Source organism: Macaca fascicularis, chromosome 1 (assembly GCF_037993035.2).
Source record: "Macaca fascicularis isolate 582-1 chromosome 1, T2T-MFA8v1.1".
In the NCBI taxonomy this organism is placed as follows: domain Eukaryota; kingdom Metazoa; phylum Chordata; class Mammalia; order Primates; family Cercopithecidae; genus Macaca; species Macaca fascicularis.
In genome coordinates, this window is record NC_088375.1 from 220,181,555 (window position 1) to 220,209,532 (window position 27,978).

The window sequence follows — 27,978 nt, forward strand, 5'->3', positions numbered from 1 at the left end:
AGAAAGAGCCCTTTCCCTTTGGCAGGTAAAGGAAGCTTGGGTCCCTTTTCAGGATGAGGCAGCTGAGGCTCAGAAAGGCTCTCTGCCTTGCCAGGGAGGCACAATGATTGAGGAGGGACATCGGAGACCGACTGCATTGGCTAGCTCCTAGATTGCACCTTCCCCTGACTCCAGGGTAGGAGTGGGGGGCAGGCCAACTTCCGGGTGCATAAAGTTCACAGAGGGCGTGGGGGGCGTCTCACAGGGGGCCCGGAGTTGCCTACCTTCCCGCTCTTCACGTTCTCCGCGCAGGCCTTGACGTACATAGGCATGGCCATCACCACCTCCAGCCAGGCCTGGACGGTGCCCGCCTTCCAGTGGGACATAGGGGTGGTCCTCACCAGCTCCACCTGCTGCAGCCGGTCCATCTGCTCCTCGCCTTCCGACAGGCTGAGGCTCTGCCTCGTGGGGCTGCACTGGCTGTCCGAGTCTGCAACACACAAGTGCAGGCCATGTTGGGGGATGAGGTTGCCGGGGGGCAGGGGCTGGGCAGGCTGCACCCCCGGGAGGCAGAGGACGGTGTGGACGTCCTCCCGCCATGCATTTCTTCTTTCAAAATCAAAGTGGTTTTGGTGTTTTTGTTTTTCTGCCCTTGTCCCCATTACAAAAGTAATCTATGAAAAGAAAAGCAGAAAAGCTTATCCCAGAAAAAAAATAAAACAGAAAATGACGATCACCCCATGTGACTGTGAAAAGAAAACAGATCTTGGGACCCCAAACTCATCAAACCACAGGGAAAAGTCAAGCTGGGAACTGGGTCACACAAACCTGCCTCCCCATTTTGGTTCCTAAATAAGATGGCTACAAGATAAACAGCTGCACACCTCCCTCAGATTTTGCCCACAAAGAAATTCCTAGTGAGCTTCGAGATATTTACCCTAAAGCATTTCTGTTAAAATTCACCATGGCAATATAAATGGATAGCTTATCTTTACACAGTATTCACCCCTCTGCTCACCTGGCACAAATGCATATCTGATTATTCTCCTGTCCCATTTATCTTTATCTTATGTAAAAACGTCAATTCCCTGCATTTTCCGCATCTGTCTATGTTACCTTATGTAAAAATGCAGATTCACTGGGCCAGACAAAGGCATGAATGATTATTTCCCCCAACCCCCTCTTACATGAAACTGTATACTTCTCAATATCCTTTCCCCTTTAAATTTGGAGCCCACAAAATCATCTTCAGAGAAAGGCATAGACCTGTCTCCCGGGCGCGCGTCCTTAACTTTGATAAATACACCTCCTAAAATGACTGAGACCTGTCTCATCCTTTTTCTCGATTGACACCACCTAGAGACAGCAGCTGTTAAATACTCTTTGGGATACAGAAAAGCCATACTTACAAACACACACAGACCCGCTTGCTTCCGGGGTGCGTGCATTTGAGGTGTGTGCATTTGTGATATGCCTGTTCACTTTCGCTGTGGAAGAGATCGTTCCATCTCCATAGAGACCTGCAGTACCTTTGGACGGTGCAGGATTCATCAGAAGGAGGCTCCATAATTTATGTCACCTGCCTCCTACTGATGGACATGGAGGTTGTTTCCAATTTTTCACTATTGTAAACAACACAGCGGCCGTCGTCTTTGGGCAACTGGGTGATTTATTTTTGTAGGATAAATGGAACCCAGCTCCATTCCTTCATACGCTGAAAGCTGTTTCTGGAATGGCCCTCACAGACCAAAAAAAAAAAAAAAAAAGTTCATCCACTAACATTTTCTAACCCCACTCTTCTATATATGGTTGGTTGCATCAACGCCTGGTAAATATGCAAAGTTCACGTTATGGAGACTCAATTGAGAGGCAAAAAGAATCTCTCTAAAACAGGGTTCAATAAAAACCTAAACAAGCCAGGTGCGGTAGCTCACGCCTGTAATCCCAGCACTTTGGGAGGATGAGGTGGGCAGAATGCTTGAGTTTCAGGAGTTTGAGATCAGCCTGGGCAACATAGTGAAACCCCATCTCTACCAAAAATACAAAAAAATTAGCCGGGTGTGGTGGCGTGTGCCTGGGGTCCCAGCTGCTCAGGAGGCTGAGGCAGGAGGATCTTTTCAGCCAGGGAGGCGGAGGTTATAGTGAGCCAAAATCATACCACTGCACTCCAGCCTGGGTGACAGACTGAGACCCCATCTCAAAACAAAACAACAAAACAAAACAAAACAAAACAAACACACACCCAAACAGACCAACTCAATACCTTGAGAAATGACAAGTATTTAAATATACCTCTGATTGACCGGGCACAGGGGCTCTCATGCCTGTAATCCCAGCACTTTGGGAGGTTGAAGCGGGTGGATCACCTGAGGTTGGGAGTTCGAGACCAGCCTGACCAACGTGGAGAAACCCCATCTCTACTAAAAATACAAAATTAGCCTGGGTGGTGGCACGTGCCTGTAATCCCAGCTATTTGGGAGGCTGAGGCAGGAGAATCGCTTGAACCCGGGAGGCGGAGGTTGCGGTGAGCCGAGATCGCACCATTGCACTCTAGCCTGGGCAACAAGAGTGAAACCCTGTCTCAAAAAATAAATAAATAAATTACAAAAATGAACAAAAAAAAAACCTCTGATTAGAAATGACCCTGCTGAAATTGAATATTATAAATCATTACAAGGATGTAAAAAAATGCTTATCCATCCAAATAGACAGGACACAAAATTAAAACGATAGGTAAACACAAATGTTCATAGTTACTGCCTTTGTGTGCTGGGGAGAATATAGTTATTTTCTTCTTGTTGTATGTCTCTGTATTTTCAAAGTTCCCTAGTAAACATGTATAGTTTTATAATAAAAACTTTGGAAAAATTAAAAACTAGGAAGCAATATGAATGGTTATTGATGAGAGTTTGTTTGAAGGAATGACGCTGCATTAATATGTTGGAATATGTGCAATGAATAAACACTCTTGTCACGGGAGAATAATTTTGTGGGGAAAATGTCCACTACCGATTGCCAAATGAAAAAGGAAAACACGGCCGGGCACAGTGGCTCATGCCTGTAATCCCAGCACTTTTGGAGGCAGGTGGATTGCAAGGTCAGGAGATCGAGACCATCCTGGCTAACACGGTGAAACCCCATCTCTACTAAAACTACAAAAAATTATCTGGGCGTGGTGGCACACGCCTGTAGTCCGAGCAACTTGGGAGGCTGAGGCAGGAGAATCGCTTGAACCTGGGAGGCAGAGGTTGCAGTGAGTCGAAATCGTGCCACTACACTCCAGTCTGGGTGACAGAGCAAGACTCCATTGCAAAAAACAACAACAACAACAACAACAACAAAAACACAGCAGGCACAGTGTAACTCTGACTGTGGTTTAAAAATTATATGTAGATGTAAAGTGTATAATTATTATATATACGTGTATGTGTATACAATACACTAGATGGATAAAATCTAGTATATAAAAATGTATAAAGTACTAGATGGATCAACAGGAAAAGTCTGTCTCTGGAAAGCAGTGATAGGTCATTGTGCGAGTGTGTGTGTGAATGTGCATGTGTGAGTGTGTGAGAGGATTTGTGACTGTGTGCACACTTTTCTGTCTCCTAAGTTTTCTGCATAGACTGTATTATGTTTGATGGGGAGAAAAAAGCCTAGAAATCTCACTTTTTCAAGTTACAAACTCCCTCCCCACAACGCCTTCCCTCTCTCCATTTTAAACTCCCTGAGGGACTCTTTGAAAAGGGTTGCATCCACTTGGTGACCACACACTCATCCATCATTCCCATCTCCACCAAAACCTATCTCCCAAACACCTTGTGCCTCAGTTTCCCCCTGTGTAAAGCTGACCCGGTACTGTTCTCTGCTGCCTGCCTCCTCTGTGGGCTGCTGTGAGGACTCAGCGGGGGGCAGTGTGACAGGGCTGTCCGTGCTGGGACAAGTACGGGTTGAGAGGTCACTGCCAACATTATCATGTTTCCCTTCTCAGTGGCCCCAAGCCCTTTGTTTTTCCCAAGGAAATGGCAGAAGTTGCAGAGAGCTCTGTGTGGGGTGCCCGTTTGAGTGACCTCCTGTTGCCATGGTGCCCAGGAATGCGGAAACGGCAGCAGCTGCCTCTGCAACCCCACCAGGGCCCCAGGTTCCTGCCGGTGTCAGGGCTGTCAGGCCAGGGGTGCAGGCCGGCGCCCAGTGCTGGTGCCCAGCTCCCAAGGACTGGTGTGGCTTGCAGGGAAGTCTTTCAGATCAGGCACAGGACTCCAAGTTCTATAGGGATTGGAACAGGCGCTGAAACAGGGCATCCTTCCTGGATGGGAGAGAGCTGAGAGCCCCCGGGAGGCCTCCAGCGTGGCTGGCTTCACTGCATCTTATTCCGCTTGCTGAGTCTCACCTCTGTTATGTGCTTCTGGGAAGAGGAGAGGTGACGTGTGGCCAGATCTGGTTACCCAAAGTTCCAAGACACGGCCCATGTCGTCCATTTGGACCAGGCTTTGGAGTTCAACAGACCTCAGCTTCAGGCAGATTTCTTGAAGCCTCCGTTTCTCCATATATAAAATGGAAATAATGAGAATATCTGCCTCGTAGCTTGAAATGAATGTTATAAACTCTGAATGCGAAGCTATGGGAGTGTGAAAGTTGTAGATACCAGGATGAAATCACTTTTGTCAGAACCAGAAGAATTAGAGCCGGGAAAGCATGAAGGAGGGGAACTCATGCTTGCACGTCTGAGATAAGGACTGTCTCAAGGACTTTCTAAAATAGCCCCCAAGAAATGCCTTCTTTGGAACTGCAGCAATTCAGATAAGATGTTCTCCAAAGAACACTGCCCAGTAACGACATCTCCACCAATGAACTGACGCCAACTCTAGCGTTGAGCCTCCAGAGCCAATGAAGTCTGTTTCCAAGCAGCTTATGGGAACTTCTCTCTCTCTCTCTTTTTTTTTTTTTTTTTTTTTTTTTTTGCCAATAAAAGCTTCCCTTTGCTGTCCCCTCTCCAGATGCACCTATAGCTTGCCACGGCTATGCTTCCAGAGTCTAATCCATTTTGCTTACTCCCAAATACATTCATCATATAGGAGATATTTTTTCTGATGTCTTTTTTTCAGGCTGACAGTAGGCACTTAGTCAAGGCTGGCTATTGTTGGCAATAAGGGGCCCCCCTCCCGGGGCCTGGACACTGTTTGGCCACACCTAGAGTTCAGCAGCAGCCGCCTCCTTCCCACTACATTCCTGGCTACAGCTTCGGTGCCTTCAGAGGGAAGAAGTTCTCCTAGTTGTCCAGTCTGGCAGGGCAGAAATTCACTGTCCCTGCTGGACTCCTACCTGGTCGAGGTGGGAGGGGTGGGGCTCTCAGTGAGGTTGCGGGTGGATCTGTCTGTTCTGTGCCCAGGTGGGTGGGCGGGGGGTGTCTGCAGCCCTTGACTACGTCTCCCAAGAAAGGCAGCTAAAGGGGCCTGGGAAGGAGAGAAAGGAGATGGGAGCAGAAGTTGGCACCTGCTCCTGAGTCCCCCAGAAGAGGGGAAGATTCAAAGAACAGGGTTTGGGGAGAGAGAGGGTGCCCAGATGCGACAAAGATGCAAAGGCAAATTGAAAGGAGGAGAGGGAGAGAGGGAGCCGAGGGTCAGAGAGGGAATGACAGATACGTGGACAAACAGAAAAGGCAAACGTCTGGTGTGCAAGTGTGAGTGCGTGTGTGCATGTGCGTGTGTGTCTTTGTGAGTGTGTGTGGGTTATTTTCTGTAGTGAGCAGGCCTCAGGGCAGTGAGGGGAGCTGGCTTTACAGCTCGCATTATTTATGGAGTCCAGGCCCTAGGAATGCCAGAGGCCAAGCTGGGTTCATGTGCGCAAACCACATATTTTGGTTTCTGCAAGACAGCTATTCACCGCCCCTATTCACCACCGCCTCCTTTTCCCCCACCCCTGAGGACTGAGCGCCAAGGAGACGACGTGACAGAAGGGCTTAGGAGGAGTCTAGGGGGGCCTTGGGTTCATAAACCATTAATTAAAGGCAGTTTCCAAAATGCAGGCATTATAGAGCCAGATTTTATGTCCAGATTCCATCAATCCTGGCTTTTATTTCCCTCCTTCTGAGTCTTGAGAGCGGGAATAACTCATGTTGATGGCCAGGCTGCTCAGCAGAGGGGCTGCCGCATAGGGGGTGCTGGCTGAGTCCCTGGTGGAGTCTGAGAAGCTACCACTAAAAGGCAGCCACTCTGGATCCTTCTAGAAACTAGAAAAACTGTGGACTTTGGAATGAGAGGCTCTGTATCCTTCCGCCCACCCCAACACATATGCACGCACACACACACCCACCCCAAAGAATGTTAGTACTACTGAGTGTGACCACTGAGGTCTCCCGTAAATGAGACATTACAGAGGCGATTCTGTTGGCCCAGCATCGAGGTCAGCAGACTACTGCCCCTGGGCCGAATGCAGCCCTCCCTCCTGTTTTTCTAAATAAAGGTTTTATTGGATCACAGCCATGCCCATTTGTTTATTTATTGTTTAAAGCTGCTTTCACGCTACAATGGCAGAGTTGAGACGTTGAGATAGGCCCACAAAGCCTAAAATCGTTACTATCCGGCCCAGTGCAAAAAATCACATAGAGAAGCCCCTGGCCTAGAGGTTCAGAGGTTGGCACGGGAATATGGGAGCCCTTGGTCTGAATCCTAGCTCTGTGGCTTACCAACCAAATGATCTTATGGAAGTGTTTCACATTTTCTCAACCTCGGTTTTCCCCTCTGTAAAATGGGGATGATAAGAGCGCTTAACTCACAGGATGGTGTGAGGATGAAAGGAAATGATGTGTGCAGTGTTCAGCCTTGTGTCTGACATAGAGTGGATACTCGGTGACTGAGTGGAGGCCTCTGTCCCCTGCGGGCTCATGTCACTTACTGTCCAGACTGCTCTGTCCAGTACGGCAGCTACAAGCCACATGTGCTTACTGAACATGTAATGTGGCTAGCTCACATTGAGAAGTGCCTTAAGGGCTGGGCGTAGTGGCTCATGCCTGTAATCCCAGCAATTTGGGACACCGAGGTGGGTGGATCACCTGAGGTCAGGAGTTCAAGACCACCCTGGCCAACATGGTGAAACCCTGTCTCTACTAAAAATACAAAAAAAATTAGCCGGGCGTGGTGGCACATGACTGTAGTCCCAGCTACTCAGAAGGCTGAGGCAGGAGAATTGCTTGAACCCAGGAGGTGGAGGTTGCAGTGAGCTGAGATTGTGCCACTGCACTTCAGCCTGGGCAAAAGAATAAGACCCTGTCAAAAAACAAAAAAACAAAAAAAACAAAAAAAACGCCTTAAGTACAAAGCACATACTAGAATTTGAAGACAGTATAAAAAAAAAACCAGTGTAAACTATCTCATAATCATTTAAAAATTGATAACATATTGATCATATTTTGGGTATACCAGTTTAAATAAAATGTATTATTAAAAGTCATGTCACCTGTTTCTTTTTACTTCGAATGTGGCTAATAGAAGGTATAAAGTTACACATGTGGCTTGCATTAGTTTCTATTGGACAGAGCTGGTCCGGATGGAAGATTATTTTTTCTTTGGTTTGTTTTCTCGTTCCATTCCCCCTCTCCCTCTGTTGGTTTGGAAGTTAAGCTTTCTATGTTTCTGATTTTAGTGTAGTAGTTGTAGTTCTCAAAGTGTGGCCCCTGGACTAGTAGCATCAGCAACATCTGGGAATTTGGTAGAAATGAAAATTCTAGAACTGTACCCCAGATCTCCTGGAACAGAAACTCTGGGGGTGGAGCCCAGTGGTCTGCTTCAAAACCCACCAGATAATTCTGAGGCATTCTCAAGTTCTAGAACCACGGCCTTAATGATTACCCTTGAAAAGTCACTATACCTATTTATCTTAATAAAACCTAGGGTTGTTCAATATCCTAATGCTATCCTAAATAGTAAGAATGATTTAAAATATATTAATTCAGATCACTCCTCCTGACTTCTGTGCTACCACATCCAGGATTTTAATTCTGTCCTCTTTTAAAACCCCATAATTTAGACATTGCCATGATGACTATTTTATACTGATCACGTTTGCTTAAAATAATTGACTTACATGTTTACCAATTTCTTTGTTCATCATGTCTTCTTGTACCTCAGACCTTCCTTCTGGAATAACTTTTCTTATTCCTGAAGAACATGATTTAAAAGATTTTTCAATTAAAAGTGTTTTGGTAGTTAGCTGTTACAACTTTTGTCTATCTGAAGAAAGTCTATTTTACTCTTGTACTTCAGAGGGTTTTGCTGGGTACATAGTTTTAAGTTGAGAGTTTGCTTTTGTTTTAGCGCTTTGAAGACATTGTTTCATAATCGTGGATCTTTATTTCTGCTAAAGAGAATTCCACTGCAAGCCTAATTGTTCTTTTGTTAGCTACTTTTAAAATTTTCTCTTTGTCAGCCGGGCATGGTAGCTCATGCGTGTAATCCCAGCACTTTGGGAGGCCGAGGCAGGTGGATCACCTGATTTCAGGAGTTTGAGACCAGCCTGTCCAACATGGTGAAACCCCGTCTCTACGAAAAATACAAAAATTAGCCGGGCGTGGTTGGGGCGGGGTCGGGGGTGGCACCTGTAATCCTTGCTACTTGGGAGGCCGAGGCAGGAGAATTGCTTGAACCCAGGAGGCAGAGGTTGCAGTGAGCCGAGATTGCACCACTGCACTCCAGCCTGGGCAACAAGAGCGAAACTCTGTCTCAAAAAATATTTTTTTTTCTTTGTCCTTGGTGTTCTGAAGTTTCATTACAATGTGGCTAGATGTGGCTATTTAAAATTTATTCTGAATGATATAATTGTGCTTCCTGGATCTCTGGACGCCTATTTTTGAATATTCTGAACCGTTATATCTTACAGTATTACCTCTTTTCCATTCTCTTTGTTCTCTTCTTCTGGCATTCCAGTTAGACATAAGTTAGACTTTCTAATTCTATTTTTTCCTATCTTGTGACCTAGTGCTGTCCAATAGAGCTTTCTGTGTTGATGTAAATCTGCTATAACCTTCACTGACCAAGAGGATAGCCATTAGCCACAAGTGGTTATGAGCTAATAAATGTGGCTAATGGGTGGTGCGTGGTGGCTTATGCCTATAATCCCAGCACTTTGGGAGGCTGAGGCAGGAGGCTTGCTTGAGCCAGCCTGGGCAATATGGCAAAAACACATCTCTACTAAAAATACAAAAATTAGCTGGGCGTAGTGGCAGGTGCCTGTAATCCCAGCTACTCAGGAGGCTGAGGCAGGAGAATCACTTGTACCTGAGTGGTGGAGGTTGCAGTGAGCTGAGATCGTGCCACTGCACTCTAGCCTGGGTGACACAGTGAAGCTCCATCTCAAAAAAAAAAAAAAAAAAAAAAAAAAGGCAGATGTAAAATGTGGCTGATGCAACTGAAGACCTGAGTTTTAGTTATATTTAATTTTAATTAATTTAAATATAAATCTAAGAACAACATGTGGGCTAGTGGCTACTGTATTCAATACAGTAATTTCTCCTTTAGTTTTCATCTCATCTCTGTGCATTGCATTCTTGGTAATTTCCTTAGATTTTTTTTTCCATTTTTAAAATTGTCTCTTCACCTATTTAGTCTGCTGTTTAACCCACCCTTTTATTTATTTTTAATGTTATCAGCTACATTTTTTTTTCATTTCTAAAACGTTTTATTTGTTTTCTCTTTCAAGTTTTCCTGGTCTTGTCAGACAGTTTCCTATTGTTTGCTCGTGTCTGTGATTTCATCTAACATTTCCTTAAGTATTTTATGCATAGTATTTAGTATTTTGTATTTGGTATTGATAATTACTGTATCTGAAAAGACCTTAGAGGGTCTACATTGCTGTTTGTTTTTGCTGACTTTCACTCCTGCTGAACACATATTTGATCTTAATTTACGGGAATCTTTAGGGTCTAAATAGCAGATGCCTTTCTCCAGAGAGGATTTACATTAACTTCTACTGGGGTGGGGAAGAGAAGAGGAGTGGGGATGAGACCTGGGTCCAGGGGCCACTTCACGCCTCTTTGACAGACTCTGGTTGAATGACAGAATCTCCGGCTCTGTTCTTCCACTTTGCCATATCCCAAAATTTAACCCCTGATAACAGTCCTGATAGCAGCATTTGCCTCTAGGACAACCTGGGCTTTTGCCTTTAGTGGTCACTCACTGCTGCTGTTCTGGTGTTAGCTTACAGCTTTCGGTTTTTGTCTGTAGATGTCTTGGGGATTTCCCTTATTTTCTGTGAGACCAGGAATGCATTAAAAAGTATGTTTCATTCCAGATTTATTGGTTTTGTAGAGGGAGGCCCTTCCAAATATGTCTTCCACCAAGCTGCCCTGAGTGGCTGTCCCTCTGGCTGTGTGCACTGTCCACCCAGCACACTGCTTCCTGCTGGCACTGCTGTGCATGACCTGTCCATCTGCCCTGCCACAGAGTGCTTGCCTAGGTCATCAGCCAAGTCTTTCCACATTTGTATTACCAGGGCCTAGTATATGGAGATGTCCAATGTCATCAGTGATGGTAAAAGTCCAGGTTATAGGGAATACCATTTGCTTTCCCTTTCCTCCCAGCTCAGCCCTTCCCTGTTCTACTTGTATTGACATCCAATGAAGAGGAGACCATTACTCACTTGGATATTCCTTTGGGAAGTCTCAGTTTCTCTTGCCTTCCCCCAGGAATAAAGGGGCAAAGGGCACATTTCAGATGGAAGCGAAGGCTCAGAGGGGTCCACTGATACTTCCAGCAGGCTAGTGTGGGAGCTCGGCCTCAACCCCGAATTCCCCACCTCCCAGGGTAGAAGAACCTATGTGAGCAGCCCTCTCGCCTGTTCTTGGATGCCTATGCTTGGTTACAGGAGAACATTGGCAAGGACTGCTCAAACTGGCAAGAGGCAGGATGGTGTGTGGGGTGTGGGAAGCTGCTCTCAAAGGCTGGGAAATGGCTCCTGGCCCTGCCTGCCAGGCTGGGGAACTTGAAGCCAGCCATGACTCAGAGTGAGAGACAGACACCGAGAGAAACAGAGAGACAGGCTAAGCACCGAGACAGACTTGAAGGGACCCAAAGGCCTGTGATGGGGAAAGACAGGCTGATGCGGACATGGGTGTTGCCACTGAACTTGGGGCTCTGTGAGTCTGTCCATCCTTTAGGCTGCTCTACCAAACCCTACGGTGCCTGGATATTCATTCTACGACCAGGGACACTCATGCCTAATGCTTACTAAGCTACCGGGTCCTCTGATAGCACAGGTGGCACGGAAAGGCGGGATGGAAGGATGGTAGACTTTGGTGGGGGTGAGCCCTGGGCTGGAGTGACACAGGCAGCCTGGAGCCAGAGTTGATGGCCAGACAGGCCCAGTGTATCATTCACCAGTGTCTGGTAGAAGCTTTGAGAAGCTTTTGCTATGTACTACTTTCCACCATTTTTGCCCTGAAATAGTCCCTCCTCCACATAGCCTGAGGTTGACATTTGCAAGGAAAAGGGGCTGAACAGGCTTGAGTCCACATGCCTGTCTAGGATCCATTCAGAGCGAGGAAAGGTGCTTACCTCCGAAGAGTTTGGAGCACGCTGGCACTTGCTGCTCAAATGGCATCATGAATGGGGCCACTTGGGCCTCTCACTTGGTGGGATTCAGAATTCTAGGGCTAGAAGGTGCCCTCAAGGTCACGTGGTCCATTCCTCAGCCTTGCAGTAGGGCTGGCATTTAGAGGAGGGAGCCCAGTCTACTTGCTCCTAGAGCGGTCTTTAGACCAGAGACATCAGCTACCAGGGAGCTGGTTAAAAACGCAGAGGTGAATCACTTGAGGTCAGGAGTTCAAGACCAGCTTGGCCAACATGAAACCCTGTCTCTCCTAAAAATACGAAAATTAACCAGGCATGGTGGCGCGCACCTGCAATCCCAGCTACTTGGGAGGCTGAGGCACAAGAATCACTTGAACCTGGGAGGTGGAGGTTGCAGTGAGCCAAGATCGTGCCACTGCACTCAGAGCAAGACTCTGTCTCAAAACAAAACAAAACAAAACAAAACAATGCAAAAAAACCACAGAGGCTTAGAGGTAAAGGCCTCGTAAATTCTCCTATGCCCACCCTGCGTGGGGAGTGAGAGGGCAGCCCTCACTCCTGGTCTCCCAACCCCAGGGAGGTGGCATTCTCCATCCTGGTCCCCCATGCCCCTGACCTCAGAGTGCCATTGGCAGACACCCTTGGCAGCAGCTATGGGAAAGACTTAGAGCTCTAGCATTTTAATTAATTTTTTTCTTCTTTTACTACTTAAAATTTTGAGTCTATACCCAGCCCGTGGCTGAGTGACCCATGCCCTGGGCTTCTGAGGCTCTTTCGATGTCTGCAGCGTCAAGCACATTGGCACCTCCCTGGCATCTGCATCCCTGGGGTCTAACGTGTGCCCAGACGCAGAGCTCCCTGGAGCCTGATGGAAAAGCTTCAGCTGTAAGTGTGTCCTGTGTGTCTGAGTTGGTGGTGGCTCAGGGAACCAGGCTTCCCTGGAGGTCACGTGAGGTGGCTGGATGTGTCCCTGCACCTGGCTGGGCCTGTTGCTGCCCCCTAGGGTCTCAGACCTCAGATAGGGGGGCTGAGCACTTGGACCTCGGCTGCCACTGAGGCAGAGTTGAGGCAGTGAGCTTGGTGAGTGTAGGCTAAGGTTGATAAGTCCCCTGCTGAATTCCATCACTCCTGAGTCTCCATCACCTGTCCTGTGTCTCAGTTGGCTCCACCATCTCCTATCCGGAGCACTTCAGCTGTATCTCAACACCCTACCTCCCTCTTTCTCTTTCATTCCATCCTCTTCAAGCCCAGAGGAAGTTTTTTATTAAAATGGTATCTTCCCAGGGACCTCTTCTGCTCACCATCCTTCAATGGCTCCCTTGTAAAGTCCAAGGTCCTTGCTGTAACTCACAGGCCAACCTTGCCAGCCTCATCCTCAGCTTCTCACCCCTGCCCTTGGCACCCTGGGCTTCCTGCATTTCCCTAATGCCTCTAATTCCACCTCTCTAATCCCTGCACCTGCTGTTCCCTCGGCCTGAACAGTGGCCTGTCGCTTTCCTCTCTGCCTGGCAAAACTTACACAGGCTCAGGGCTCTGTCTCAATGCTGATTATTTCAGGGACTCCTTCTCTGGTCACCTAGTGTGTGTAATCTACAACCCTCAACACACACGCGCACACACACACACACACACTCTCTCTCTCTCTTTCATTAATTCCCAGAACCTTTCCTGCATGACATCTCTCACAGCTGAAACAAATAGTTGTGTAATTATTCAATGAATGTCTGTGTCTCCCACCAGACTGTAAACAGCACATGAGCAGGCGCTGGGCCTGGTTTTGCTCCCTAGACATCTCTAGCACCCAGCAAGGGCCCAACCACGTTTAACAACCAGCTCTTATCTTTTCAAGAGATACACTGGTTTTAGCATTTGCTTGCCAATTTCCGTGGTGTAAATACTCCTATTGTGGCCAATTTCAGCGACTTCAGGCTGTCACTGGACGTGGAGTTGGGAAGAGATCCATCTGTGGGCCTGTGTGAGCCAGCCCTGGCCCAGCACTGCCTGCAATTGAATGAGCCCTCTAAGTATTGAGTAAAAGAAGGCAGGCAGGAAGGGAGGAACGGAAGGAGGGAGGGAGCAGACCTCCCTCTGTGGTCTCATCTTCTGCCAACCCCACCTCGTCCACACCTCTTCCAGCCACCGCAGAGTCACCTGTGGTCCCTCTTAGGCAGTAGATGCTACCATTCTCTTGTCCCTCTGCCTATGGCAAGGCCTCTGAACTTTGATAGTCTTGGCATTTGGGGCCAGATTTCTTTGTTATGGAGCTGTCCCATGCATTGTAGGACGCATAGCAGCGCCCCTGGCCTCCATCCACAAGCTGCTGGGGAGCATGGAGTGTGGCTGCTCCCGGTGTCCCCAGCCTGCCCTAAGGCACAGAGAGAGCCCTGCCTCCTTCCACCCTGGGGCCTCTGTTCTCAGCTCAGCCCAGCTCTGTTCAGGTAGCCAACTACTGTCCAAACTCCCTGCCCTTGGGAAGTGGCAGGGGGGCCCCCATCAGCACCTGTAGCTCCAAAAGCTGAATTCTCATTTTTTAAACACTGCATGATAATGTGAAAAAACAACTTTTTATGGCCCAATCATGGCTGCCCTGTTGGATGTAAATGCCTTGCTGACCCCTCAGTCACAAGCCCCATGAAATACATATGAAATGGGTGAAAGGCCTCTGTGGGAGCCCACAGGACCAGCGACAGCGTGGGTGTGAAGAGCATTAGGAGGAGAGCCCATCAGTCAGTCACCACTGTAGCTGCTGGGGGCTGATGGCAGGACCCTGGGTGGGCAGCGAGGTGGCACGGGCCCTGCCACCAATCTGCACCACCCCTCACCCCAGGGCCAGGCTGGCCCTTGGGAGGCCCTGGGCTAAAATACTGGTGGTACTTCCCACCCCAACGTGTCCCTATTTACTACATCATAAAGTAAATAGAGAATTCCAGCACAGCTCTGCTTTTACCAATAATAACTGCTTTATGCTTTTAAAAAATCACATGGGCGCCCCCTCATTTTTGGTGCCACCGTCTTGCAAAGGCCTAGACCTATGCTTTGTTCCATGACCAGCCACCCTTCATCCAACCTCAGAGGACATCCTCCTCCTTCAGTCCCTCCTCCCACACTTTGAAAATTTTCTGAAGGGTTGGGGAATTGAGATCCTGGAGTTGGCCAGGGTCCCCACTGCTCTGCACTCAATTCCTAGGCAGATACTTGACAAGTATTTTCTAATTTTATGCACTTAGGAGGAAGCTGCTAAGAGATCCAGGGAAGACAAACACATAGTTATCCAATGACAGCGACTTTATGCTGTTACCTATGTATCTATGTATCAAAAGCTTTCCTCTTTCTTCCTTGCTAACCTGTTCTACCGCAGCAGCAGCACCCACGTTTGGGAAGTCCTTCTGATAGTCTCAGTTACAACTGCAGCCGAAGCCCGTCTATCCCCAGCTGCTGGGCTCCTTGGGCAATCCCCACACTGACTCCTCTTTTCTGACATGTTTTCCTGGCGGGCTTCTCTGCCAGTGGGCAGCCCGGAAAGGTGGATCCCATGAGAAGGAAGGGGGCGGATCTTGACACAGGGGGCCAGGGTAAGAAGACGATCCTTCTCCATGCACCCATGCAGAGGCCGGGCACATGTGCATCTGTACAGCCCTTGGAGGCAAAGCTGGGGGCAATGGATGGCTGTGGGTTTGAGGATATCAGCTGTGCCCCAACCCCACTTTCACAGTGTTTAGGAAAATATCTGAAATTATGTTAAGTTTCCCTAAAAAAAAAAAAAAAAAAAAACCCACAGGATTGAACTGTGACAAAACGTCCTTCATCTTGTGTCCACAATTTAACGACTAGTTATTACTTGAATAATTAATTAAAAGGATTAATTAACTCCCTAGAAGATTTTCACCAATTTTGCCTCTTTTGCTTGAATGAGCCCCCTCCCCGGCAAGCAGTTCCTCCTTGGGCCTCCAGACAGCCTAGGTTCTTTCTGGCTCAGCCGAGCCTCTTCCGCAGGCCCTATGGACACTGGGCATTGTGATGGCTGGGAGACCCTGCCTGGTGAATCCTTGCCCATTTGCACACCGGGACAGGAACTCACCACTGAGCCGGATGCCAAGCCTCTAGCCCAGGGTGAGGTGATGGGAGGTGCTGTCTTCTATGGAATTATTTTGCGTGATTCATGCAAACTGTCCTACCTCGGACCTCCCTCTAAAGGCTTTGCAACTGCCTCCTGAGAATTTCCTAAGCCCGTGGTGAGCGGCTTTCACTATGTATTGCACAAAGGCCAGTTTAGGAACAGCTGTTAACACTTTGATGAACAGCATTGATTTAATTTCCTTCAAAACGAAGACAGCTTTGGTGAGGCCCGTGGTGGGGGGATTCTTACAACTTAGACACCTATAGGAGAATGGCAAGGGGAACACTGGCACCAGTTTTGACTTTTCCAATCATGCCTCATGAAACGTTCTAACTGGCGGTCCCGTAGCGGCAGCTGAGAGGAACAGCGTGTGCACTGCAGGCCGATGCCCTTCTAGAATCTGTTAATATGTTCAGCCAGACCCACAGCATGGGGCAAAGGATCCTAGGAGGTTTCTTCCCATTTTGTGATTGAATCTTCTCTCCCTTTGTAGATGACCTTTAATCGTGATCCCTGCTCCCTGCCTTGTCTGCCTCTCTCCAGCCCTCGAATTCTGGAAATTAGAGAACGAAGCTTTATTCTAACAGCTCACGGTTTAATCAGCTTCAATCTTATCTGCCTGAAAAGTGGTGTCGTGCAACAGTCTGTTGGACCCCAATTCTTGACCTCGTTCCATCACCTTATTTTTCATTTTTTTCGAGATGGAGTCTCACTCAATTGCCCAGGCTGGAGTACAGTGGCACGATCTCGGCTCACTGCAACATCCGCCCTACATTCAAGTGATTCTCCTGCCTCAGCCTCCCAAGTAGCTGTGATTACAGGCATGCACCACCATGCCTAGCTATTGTATTTTTAGTAGAGATGGGATTGGTCAGGCTGGTCTCGAACTCCCGACCTCAAGTGATCTATCTATCACTTGATCTATCAAGTGATCTACCTTGGCCTCCTAAAGTGCTGGGATTATAGGCACGAACCACCGTGTCCAGCACATCACTTAATTTGTCTCCTTGGGCTATGTATGTTACCTCTCAGAGCCTCAGTTTCCTCACCAAAGTCCTCACGTGACTTTGGTGAGGATGATGTTAGGATAATTTATCTCATCATCTACATCTGCATCCTCAGCCCTAAGCTCTAAGCCTGGCATATAGGAAGCATTCAGTCAGTGTTTGCTGAATGACTTAATGAGTGTACATCAAGTGCCTACCATGTGCCTGGCACAGTAGGCACTTAGTAAATGTCAGCAAGTCATATTAGCTTTCCTCATGCCCCCTGCTACCTCCCCTGCCCCCATGAAGCCAGTCTTTGTCCCCATTCCTCATTCTGAGCCCCTGTTGGCATCCCTGGGCAGGCTTGCAGCTGCTTTTCATGCTGATAACTGCACAGCCTCCTGGGATTTCTGGGATAATATGGAGTCACCCTATTGTCAGGCCCATCAAAATCTTCACCTGAAGGTGAAATCCCCAACCCCCATCTCTGAGTCCCAGATACTCCGGTAGCGACCATAGAAAACAACTGAGTCACGTGGCTGCAAGCAGCTGACCCGGTCCTGTGTAGCCCTTGGGGAGCGGGGTTGGGGCTCAGGATTCCTGCAGTGACTCAAGGCCTCCAAGGGCAGTGCTGAGTGAAGACCCCTTTTCCCTTCTCCACTGCCACTTCCCAAACACTCTAAGCCCTGGGAACTCTTCTCTCGGTTGAGAAACAAGCATGGACCCCTGCTGCCTGGCCATCAGGGAGCAGAGGAGAGGAGGGCCCTCCAGTGAAGGAGGATGGTGGTGAATTGAGATGGGCGCCTGCAGCCAGGCTGACCTGGGGACTCCACAAACAGGGGAAGACCAGGGACGGTCAGAGCACGAGGTGCCCACAGAGAGAGAATCTAGACTGGAGGTGACAGAGCTGTGGGCCCTGAGACAAATTAGGGCCATGGAAATTTTCCCCCAATGGACCCTAAATTAAAAAAAATTAGTTGTCAGTATGAAAAAATTGGAGTGTATTATGTGAGATTTTTGGCTTCTCTAGAAGATCCGGAGCTCTGCAAACACTGGGCTGGCATTGCTCTGAGCAGCCTCGCTGGAGTGAGCAGAGCTGCTTCCTTTAGCTGCGGCACGTGCTGGCCCCACGTGGCCACGTCACTGACCTGCCTATCCGCAGGGTCCCCACAGACCTCTGAGTTTGCGGCATGGTTGAAATGAGGCAAGTAAGTGTCCAGCCCAGTGCTGGCATCTGAGAGAGCCCACAAGGTGGGTCCTTGTCATTGTCACCCCAATATGTGTTTGCAGTGGGTGCTGATCTAAAACAGCAGGTGGTGACAGTAATTCCAGCTTGCTCCACGAGGCCGTGCAGTCGTGATGGCTAATGCTTGCCTGGTGCTTTACAACTAGTAAGCATGAGCTCACTGCATCCTCCCTGGAGAGCGGGGACTCAAGATTCCCAGGGACCCATTTTACAGAGGAGAAAAGTGGAGCTAAGAAAAACCAATCAGTTGTGTGCAGAGGGCACAGCCCGGACTCAGGGCCTGGGTTCCAGTTCTGTAGCAGAGATTTTCTGTCACGTGAGCCCCCGCAGCCCTGAAAGCAGCAGCTGGGATGTCTTGGATGCGTCTCTCTGTTTACTATTTTATCTTTGCAACGGCCAATATCTTTTATCTCCATTTCAAAGAAAGGGAAACTGAGGCTCAAAGGGATTTGGCATTGCACAGCTGATATGTGCCGATGCTGGGATGGAGCCTGAGGATCTAGCTCCGGAGCCCAGGCCTTTCCTCAAGCCCCTCCCTGTAGGAGGCTGATCATTTCTGCTGGGCTCAGGCTGTCACTAAGATGAGTTTGTTTCTTGCACACACGTGAAGAGATGCAAGAATTTGGAACTGGCTCACACATTCAAGCCGCCATCAGTGACTCTAGGCCTGTTCTCTCTAACCCTCCATTTGGGGACAGTCCCTCAAGGTCCTCCTGGCTTGTCTCGAGTCTCCTCCTTGCCACCACAGCTCCAGTGCCCACAGTGACAGCTGTCAGAGGCTGCTTCCTTCCCTCCTGGTCCCCATGCCCTGGCCACAGGCTCCGCACCACCTCCACAGACATCAGCCTCCTAATAAAGAAGGAAGCTGGCCTAGTAGAGCACGGAACCAATTTGGATGTGACTCTGACATCTCTGGCCTGTCCCAGGGAAAACAACTAGGCAGCTCAGAGCCACCAAAGGGTGATAAGGCACTCTGGAGGGCAGGTGGCGCCAGACACCCTGGCAGCATGGACATGCCTATCCCCTGGGTCCCTGTGCCAACAGACTCAGCCCCTCTGTCTATATCTAGGACCTAGGACAGCAGCAAAATAATGAACACCCTGGGACTGGCATTTCCCAGCCAATGCGTGGGGCTCCTCTGCCTGGTGCGGGTGCTGTGCACTGCTTCGGGTCCTTTCTGAGCAAAGGGGATGCTGAGCTAGAGGGGCTGCGACCACACCCGGCCTTGTGCCTGTCACCTCCCTTCTCGAGGCACACAGGGATGTCATATGAGCCACCGAGACTTCTCATGGCGAAACAACGGTGGCGTGCTTAGAGATCGCCACAGAACCACGGACAGCACCCTCGAAGCACAGAATAGTGGAGCTAAAGAGCCTGAAGAAGTCGTCTGTCCCAATAGCTCCCAGTCGGTGATTCACCGAGAGAGTAAAAGGCGTGGATCTGTGGTCACGTAAGTTTGGGAAACACTAGATGGGCAAAGGCAAAATATTTTTCTTCCTTGCAGAACTCGTCAGAGCCTTAATAAGTGAATGATCTATAAGGGGTGGAGATACGATGCAGTGTTTCCAAAACTTACTGACCCAGGGATTTTTTTTTTTTCCGCTAGTTGAGCCTTACGGTTGGGGGCAGCTCAAAGCAATGGCCAGGGAGTCCGGAGCCCTGGGTTCCAGAACCAGTGCAGACACCGATGCCCTGCTGGGCCGTGGACAAGCCTCCTCCCATCTGCAATATGAGGGGAGTGGACAAGAGACCACTGACACCCCTCTCAGCTCCCACACTCTTGCTTCCTCTGGTCCTATTCTGGGCTGGCCCCTGCAGCTTGGGCAAATTGCTGAACTTACCTGGGCCTCAGTCTTCTCATCTGTACAAAGGGCCCTGTCCTGCCCACCCCACAGGGCTGGTGAGAGGCCGAAATGAGATCACCATTGCCATCATCATCGTCACTGTCATCATCATGGTGGCTAAGGTTTATTGCGCCCTGTGCTAAGCCTTGTATGCATATTGGCCTGTTTCATCCCTGCAGCCACACTCTGACCTAGTATCTTTTTACCCCTATTGTCCCCATGAAGAAACGAAGGCACAGCAGGTGAAGTCCCTTGCCTAAGGTTACCAGGTAACAAGCCTCAGGACTGAGGTTGAAACCCAGGGAGTCTGCCCAGGATGTAATCTCTTAATCCTGACCCCCATCTCCCTGTGAACTGTAAATCGCCGTGACCTGGCGAGGCGTTGCTCAATGCAGTGGTGCTGTGGTTCATGGCTGAGACATTCATGGCCCTGGCCTTGTCTTACAGACTTCCAGAAGTGGGGTCATGGGCCCCATTTTCCTATTTCCTGTTCTACCAGGGTTAAGGAGGGGCCCATACTGCCCCTCACTGATAAGGAGGAGAGGTGAGCAGGGAAGCCGGGGGGCACCCATGGGGAGTGACTCCTCTACCAGGCTGGTGCCCCCCTCCCTTCCCGATCACAGCCCAGAGACCCCTGGAGGAGCTTGGAGAGGATGTGCCCCCTGCTTTTCTCACATACTGCCTCTCAGCTGCAGAGAGGCTACAGAACCGTCATTCACACTTATTTCGACAAGCCGAATACACTGGAGTTCAGGTCTAAAGGGCAGGGAGGTGGATGGCAGGGAGGGACCCTCCAACACGGTGGCTGCAGCCTCCCCCTTGCAGACCGCCTTCTGTGGCACATCCAGGGACTTCTCGGATTTCACAGGCCACAGGTGGAAAACCACTGTCCTGGTCTGGTTTAGAGACAGCCTAAGGCCCAGAGAGGGAGACCAGCTTGCCTGTGGTCACACAGCGAGTCCTTGACCAAGCTGAACACTGGGAGTCCAGAGCCGGGCTCAGGGGCCCAGGGGGTGGTGGGGCTTCTGGGTGAACAAGACCGGGCCTCCTCAGGAGCCCAAGAGCAGGGGTGGGCAGAGGCCTGCAGGCCCCTCTGTAGCAGCTCCACGTCTGACCACTTTCCAGAGTGCAGCAGGTTGGGCCGACTTGCCTCCAATTCAGGGCTCATGGTTCTGGTGTCCATGGGACATCACTGGCCCCAGACCGAGGCCAGCAGGTCCACCTGACGCTTGGCAGAAGTCTCAGTCGGCCACAGGTCGGGAGGAGTTGGATGGACTTAGGCTCAGAACTCAGATCTCACTCAGGTTTGACTCCTGCTTCTGCCACTTCCTGGCTGTGCATCTCTCAGAGACTCAGGGAACCTCGCTGTGCCTGCAGTGTGGGTGCTGCTGCAGCCTTCTGAGGCTGGCCTGTGGCATCAGATACTCCAGAATGCCCGTCCCCTCTGCTCAGCAGGGCCTAGCAAGGCCCCAAGCAGCAGGTTGCCTGGGGCAGCTGGCTTGGGTAAGGTTCCTCCCTTACTGGGGGGACCCTGGGGTTGCCCTGGGAAGGTGACCTCAACCTACCTTGTGATGGCCCCGGCGAGTCTGCACTCCAACACATGGGCACCACGCTGCCACCCTCAGTCTCTGCCCTATGTTACCTCCTGCGACTGCCCACACCAGGGAGCTTGTTCAATACGCACACAGCTCACAGGGCCTCGGCCTTAGACCTTCTGGTTCGGTAGCTACAGGATGGGGCCTGGGAACGATATCTTTAAAACCCAAGGCTAGGTCAGGTTTGACAACCACTGATTTCCTTGTGGTTCTGAAACCTCCTCTCTTCGTCTTTCCTTCTCACTCACTCTACCACGGAACCTTTCCCATGGACTCGTACACTGAAGTCCGGTGTGTAACAGGTAAGTGCAGAGCCACTGACTGAGGATGGGCTAGAGCCCTGCCTGCTGATTCTTTCCTGAGCTGTGGCAACCCCTTGAGGGACTGCTGAGGAACCCCTTTGGGGTTCCACGGAACACAGTTTGCAAACCCTGTATTTTGTCAGTCTCTTCCTCTTCTGGATTAAGGAGCTGAACCCTAAAAAGCTGGCCTACTCAGGGCTCGGCCTCATCCTACCAACGAGGCTTTCATTCTGATGTTCTCTGAAGCTTTCTCTTGCTCATTGGATCCTGGGAGGGGGCTTGGGGCCAGTGGGTGACCTGAGACTCCACAGCAAAGTTACCGAGAACGTGGACTCTGGAACCAGACTGCTAGAGGTGAATCCCAGTTCCCTAGGTGTGTGACTCCAGGCAAGAACTTCACCTCTCTGTGCCTCGGTTTGTTCATCTGTATGCTGGGGATGACATGTATTTTGGAGAGTTGCCGGAGGGATTATATGAGCGAGTATCTGGAAAGAGCTTAGAACAGTGCTTGGCACAAATCAAATACTGCATAAGTGAGGCAGCCCTGACTTCCAGACCAGGCTGGCCCTGGGTTCTGACAGTAGCGTCTTAAGTGTTTCTATTCAGACCTCAGAGAGACAGAATGCTGTCAGAGCTGGTGGATTCTAGGGGCAAATAACTCAAACCCTCCCTGTTCCGAGACAGAGCAGCCCAGATTCTTTTTTGTAGCAGTGCTGGAACTGCATTTGCACTCTGAGGGCTGGAGCTCACAGACCCTGGCAGCTGGAGGAACTTCACACACACAGCCTGATGCCCTGATTTTACCCCAGGGACAAGTTTTGATTTGAGTTACTGTCAGGCTCAAGATGTGTCAAGCTGCTTTTCACACTTTTTTTCCCTATCTCCCATTAAACTTAAATCCTCAAGGTACAAATTACAGAGAATAGTAATCATCGGGCCAGCCCTTTTCAGTCTCCAAAAACACATTCAGTTCTCATTTCTGAACCTATGAGGTGGGGAGGGTAATTACACCCATTTTATAGATGTGTACACTGAGGCTCATAGGTTAAACAACTTACTTAGAATCAGGTGTGGGGCCAGAACTGGGAGTGCTTATCCAGGTATGGCCTGGAAGCCACTGTTGGGCTGCAAGGGTCCTCTGGATGGGGGCACAAATGACTTCCCAAAGGCAAATCTTCTGTTGAGGATTCTGGAAGCACGGCACGCAATTTTACAGATTCTCTTGTATTGGTGCAATTAACAGCTACTTACTGGTAACCATTAAGAAAGCAATTAGGAATTTTCAAAACCTAAAACTCAGAAATGCAAACAAGCTACCAGCCAGTGTTTTCTGGGCACTGTGATTCAGAAGCATGGTTTCTGTACACAGCCTGGCAACGTCCGTCACAAAGCCCTCCAAGGCACATGCTAGGTCATCAGAGGCCCTGCCATTTTCCGGATGAATAGGCCAAGATTTTCCCTTGCTGCTATGCCTGCATCAATCCCCTTGGGATCATTTTCTCATGGATTCAGTTTGTTGCCCTATAGAGTACTGTGCTGCATATTTGCATATTTTCCAGCCATGGGGCTTTGAGACATCATGCAACTGTGGTTCAGGTATGAAATATCCATACCTAGGCTGGGTGTGGTGGCTCACGCCTGTAATTCCAGCACTTTGGGAGGCTGAGGTGGGTGGATCACCTGAGGTCCAGAGTTCGAAATCAGCCTGGCCAACATGGCAAAACCCCATCTCTACTAAAAATACAAAAAGTAGCCGAGTGTGGTGATGTATGCTTGTAGTCCCAGCTACTAGAGAGCCTGAGGTGGGAGGATCACTTGAACCCAGGATACAAAGGTTGCAGTGAGCCGAGATTGCGCCACTGCATTCCAGCCTGGGCGACAGAGTGAGACTGTCTCAAAAAAAACAAAAAAAAAGGAATATCCATATCCCATTTGCCATCCCAGACTTATACCCTCAATTTGCCTACAGGGGGACACTTCTTTAGTGAAATACCATGACCTTGATATTTAAATAACTTCTTTTTTTTTTTTTGAGACGGAGTCTCGCTGTGTCGCCCAGGCTGGAGTGCAGTGGCCAGATCTCAGCTCACTGCAAGCTCCGCCTCCCGGGTTTACACCATTCTCCTGCCTCAGCCTCCCGAGTAGCTGGGACTACAGGCGCCCGCCACCTCGCCTGGCTAGTGGTTTTTTTTTTTTTTTTTGTATTTTTAGTAGAGACGGGGTTTCACCGTGTTAGCCAGGATGGCCTCGATCTCCTGACCTCGCGATCCGCCCGTCTCGGCCTCCCAAAGTGCTGGGATTACAGGCTTGAGTCACCGCGCCCAGCCGATATTTAAATAACTTCTAACACACAAACTGCTAAGATATTTGTTAAGTTTTGGGCATTATTTTGTAATGCAGAATTATGAATATACTTTTATAAAGTATAAGCTGGTATGTGTTCCCTATTCATTCTTCATTACCACCAGGTTCTGTAACCACTGGAAAATGGGGCCAGGGACGCGGGCATATTTTGCCCTGCCCAGTGGGGGTCCAACTGGAAAAAGCCTAGAAGCCATCTGGGGAGTCTAGGAAGTCCACTTTGTGAAAATGCAAGTTTTGGAGGAAAAAGCCCAGAGATATTCATATATAATAGACAGGGTCTCACTCTGTCACCCAGGCTGGGATGCAGTGGCTCGATCTCGGCTCATTGCAGCCTTGACATCCCGAGCTCAAGGGATGCTGCAGCCTCATCCTCTGGAGTAGCTGGGACTATAGGCGTGTGCCACCACACTTGGCTAATTTTTGGCCCAGAGGTATTTTAAAAGTCATTTTGTCAAATGACTGATGTCCCCCATGGTTCAGGCTCGCTCTGCCTGGATTCCCCGGGAGCCCAGGTGGAGTGACAGGTATGACATGCGTCACAGGTGCAGGGCGGCTCCTGGACTGCAGGCTCATGCTGTGGTGGGGAAGGGTGCCACAGAGCTCCCCGGGTGTGGGGAGCTGCACTACCCCTCAGGATCTGCAGCTCTGGTACAGCTGGGGGTTTGACTGCAGGGCCAGTGGAGGTGATTCGGTTCCTGACTTGGCCAGGAAGAGGAAGGGAGAGCTGGCGCTGGACAGCAGCCGGTTTCTGCTCTGATTCCCCCGCTGATTCCTCTCTAGGGGTGAGCTTTCTGGGCCTGTGGGCAAAAGGCTGATGCGAATAGACTCAGTCACGAAAGTGACGCAGTGCAAGGCTGTGTCAGAGGCTACTGGTGGGCGAGGGGCCTTGAAACCAGGCCCAGATGACGCTCTGAAGATGCCCCCCAGGGAGAAGGCCCAGCTGCTTGGTGGTAGCCCCTCACTGCTCAGATGGTGGAGTGGTTCAGGGCACAAACTCTGTAGCCAAAACTCCATAGTTTGAGGCCCAGTTCTATAGTCTCCTGGCTCCATGACCTCAGATGAGTTACTCAACCTCTGTTTTCTCATCAGTGACAGGCTGTTGGGAGGGTTAACTGAGTTAATATGTGTAAATTGCATAGCATGGACCCTGGCCTGTGGTAAATGCCTAACCAATGTTAGATACTATTATTATTGTTATTATTGGTTACAGCTGTTTTAGCCTGCCAACGTGGGTAGGAGGAGCACACAGACGGGCCACTGAGTACAGTCATACAGGTTGTGTACTGAAAAACCAGGACACCATTCACGTGGTAGCCTGGAGAATGGCACCTTCTGCAGTAATGCAGTGCACAACCTGTGCAGCTGGTATGCTGGCCCTGGATGCCCTGGGCAGCCATACTCCAATTTCTGACTAATAGGTACCATTTGAAGTTGGAGCAAGGTCCTGGAGAAGATTCTTTTTTTATTTTTTATTTTTATTTTTGAGATGGAGTCTCACTCTGTCACCCAGGTTGGAGTGCAGTGGTGCAAACTCAGCTCACTGCAAGCTCCAACTCCCGGGTTCACACCATTCTCCTGCCTCAGCCTCCCTGGAGAAGATTCTTTTAACAAAGGAGGTACGGTGGCTTTTGAGTGGAGCTACGAAGACCCAAATAAGGTGTGGCCTGGCTCTTGAGAAGGTCCCAGGATGAGGCACAATAGCTAGGACGCTGGCGAAGTTATTCCTCTCTGGGCCAAAGTTTTTGCCATGTGTCCAGCATGAGAGATGGGGTTCATTTTGAGAGGGCAAAAAGGCTTTATTCTTGTATGCCAACTGCGATTGACTGGCCGTGGCTATCTGAGGCTATGTAAAGTGAGAAATCAGAGGCCACTTTGGGATAGGCAGGAAGGGCTCTTCAATTGATTTGTGATGTCTGCATGGGGCCAGGGAGAGGGGAGTAGGGGCATGCGTGTGGCCACACTTGCCCTCCTCAGATCAGCTCAGCGATTCTAATCCTGGCAACCCTTTAGAATCACCCGAGGAGATTTAAATACACTTCGATTCCAGGAATATGGCCTGGCATGAGTATTTTTTTCCCCTAAGGTGTGGTCAGGCTGAGAACTGCTGGGGTAGATGGCCCTAAGCTCCTTGTCACCCAGGGCTTTCCCGGCCTTCCCAATCCTACCACATCCACTTGCATCCTCACTCACTGGCGGCTCATTTTAACCTCAGCACGCTCTCTGTATTACATAGCTTTATGCTTTCTTCCTGCAGAGGTGGGAGGGGACTTAAAAGCCAGTCCTCCATCAGTCTTATTGCTGGGGAGAACTTTTTTTTCAGTTGGGAGATAGAGGTTGAGGGTACTGATTATGTCAGGCTTTGGGGTGACCTGGGTATTCTCTTCTTGGGACATACAGTGGAGTCTCACTGGGGGAGGCCTGAGTTTTGTATCTGGGGGGTTCCCTTGGGGCTAGGAAAAGCCTGGCTCACTCTGGCTTCAATCAAGGAAGCCTGTGGCTCCCTCTCTGTCTCCCTGAAGTTCCTCTCGGTCCTCCAGGGAGGGTGGGATCATGGGACATGCAGAGGCCCACTGAGGTCTGCGGGAAGTAACATGCCCCAATGCACAGGCTCCTCTGGGGCCTCTGGAAGGAGCTCAGGGGGAGAAGGAAGCAGATGAAAGCTGACTGGGGCCACTAAGCTCCACAATGCAGGGTGCCAGGTGGGGGGTGGTGCATTTGGACCACAGGGCAGCCCTCCGAATTACAGTCAGGGCAGCAGAGGCGAGATGCTTCTGGGTGGCGACCCCGGCTCGGCCCCCCAAGGGCCCCGAATCCAGCCAGCTTTCCTCGGCCCCTCCCATCCCCCCTCCCAGAACCCAGCCCTGGAAGTCCAAGGAGCAGGTCGTGCCAGCCTGTGCCTCCCAGAGGGGCACAGCCTCCCACCCGGAGCCAAATAGAAGCAATCAAATAACATAGAATTCGATAATATTTTAAAATAAGCTTTATTTAGATTTTTTTTTAATATTTTATATTTGCATCCATGCCTTCGAGAAGCCTTTCCCACGGGAAAGGTTATTTTCATCTAATGTTACCCATAACTCATTCGCTATTTGACGTAGTTCTCTTAAATAAATCATCCTTTAGTAACTCTTAGAATTATCTCCTAATTTACAAAAACTGAAATGAAAAGGAACTACTAAATCATTACCAGGAGTGGTTGCAATCTTATTTTCTTGTAAGTAAAGGGAAAACAATAAAAATCAACCAAAAATGAAATTCATGGGCGAGAAAAGTATTTTCTAAAATCTCTCTCCATGGAGAAAGATGTCAGCTCGGGTCGCTCCCCCTCACCCCTAGGCTCGGTTAAACAGTTTGGCCAAAGGAGGACAGAAGAGTCCTTATGAGGGCCTCTGCCTGCTTGCTCTTTGCTGACCTTTGGGGACCAGGTCAGAAGGAAAGTGTGGTTTGTTCTTGAGGCTTTGGACACAATGTCCCATCCCTTCTGATAGAGACACTCTAGCATTTGAAAATCTCTAGCTTCTTTTTAAGAGCTGAAAATGTTACCATTAGCAGAAAGCACAACTACTGTTGTCTAGAGGTGTGGGTTGAGCTGTTAGTTGTTAAGGATGGGCAGAAGCAAAAGAAAAAGGAAACTGAGTCTTAGGCTTTGGGCAGACCTAGCTGAGCAGCTCACACGTCCTCCGTCCCCCAGTATTAAAATGCACACAGTTCCTTTGCTGGTGAAGCCTCTTTGGGGCCAACGCCACCCCCGGAATAGGCAGATGTTCCTGCCAGCCCTCCTCTCCTGGGGTGGGTAGGCTCAGGCTGCCGTGACAAGTTGGGGCACAGAGTCCAAGGGATCCTGGGAGGTTCTAAGTGTGGACGATGGAACCAACGAGAATGGGGAGGGTGGAGGGCTCAGGTGCTGGACTCTGTGTCCCCACTGTGGCCCTCCTCTTGAAGTGGGTGCCTCCCCTAATGACACCTGCCTGGCCCACCTGCATC

The 27,978-nt window shown here is 49.6% G+C and overlaps 1 protein-coding gene across 4 annotated transcripts in view; it reads right to left on the reverse strand.

Moving 5' to 3' along the window:
• The window catches only part of KAZN (kazrin, periplakin interacting protein), a 1,227,887-nt gene that overhangs the window by 24,504 nt on the left and 1,175,405 nt on the right, over nucleotides 1–27,978 (reverse strand). For all 4 annotated transcript variants that reach the window (XM_005544737.5, XM_065529711.1, XM_015452645.3 and 1 more), the window contains one exon: nucleotides 264–469. In XM_005544737.5, the coding sequence (XP_005544794.2) occupies nucleotides 264–469 (206 nt within the window). The remainder of the gene's footprint in view (nucleotides 1–263; nucleotides 470–27,978) is intronic.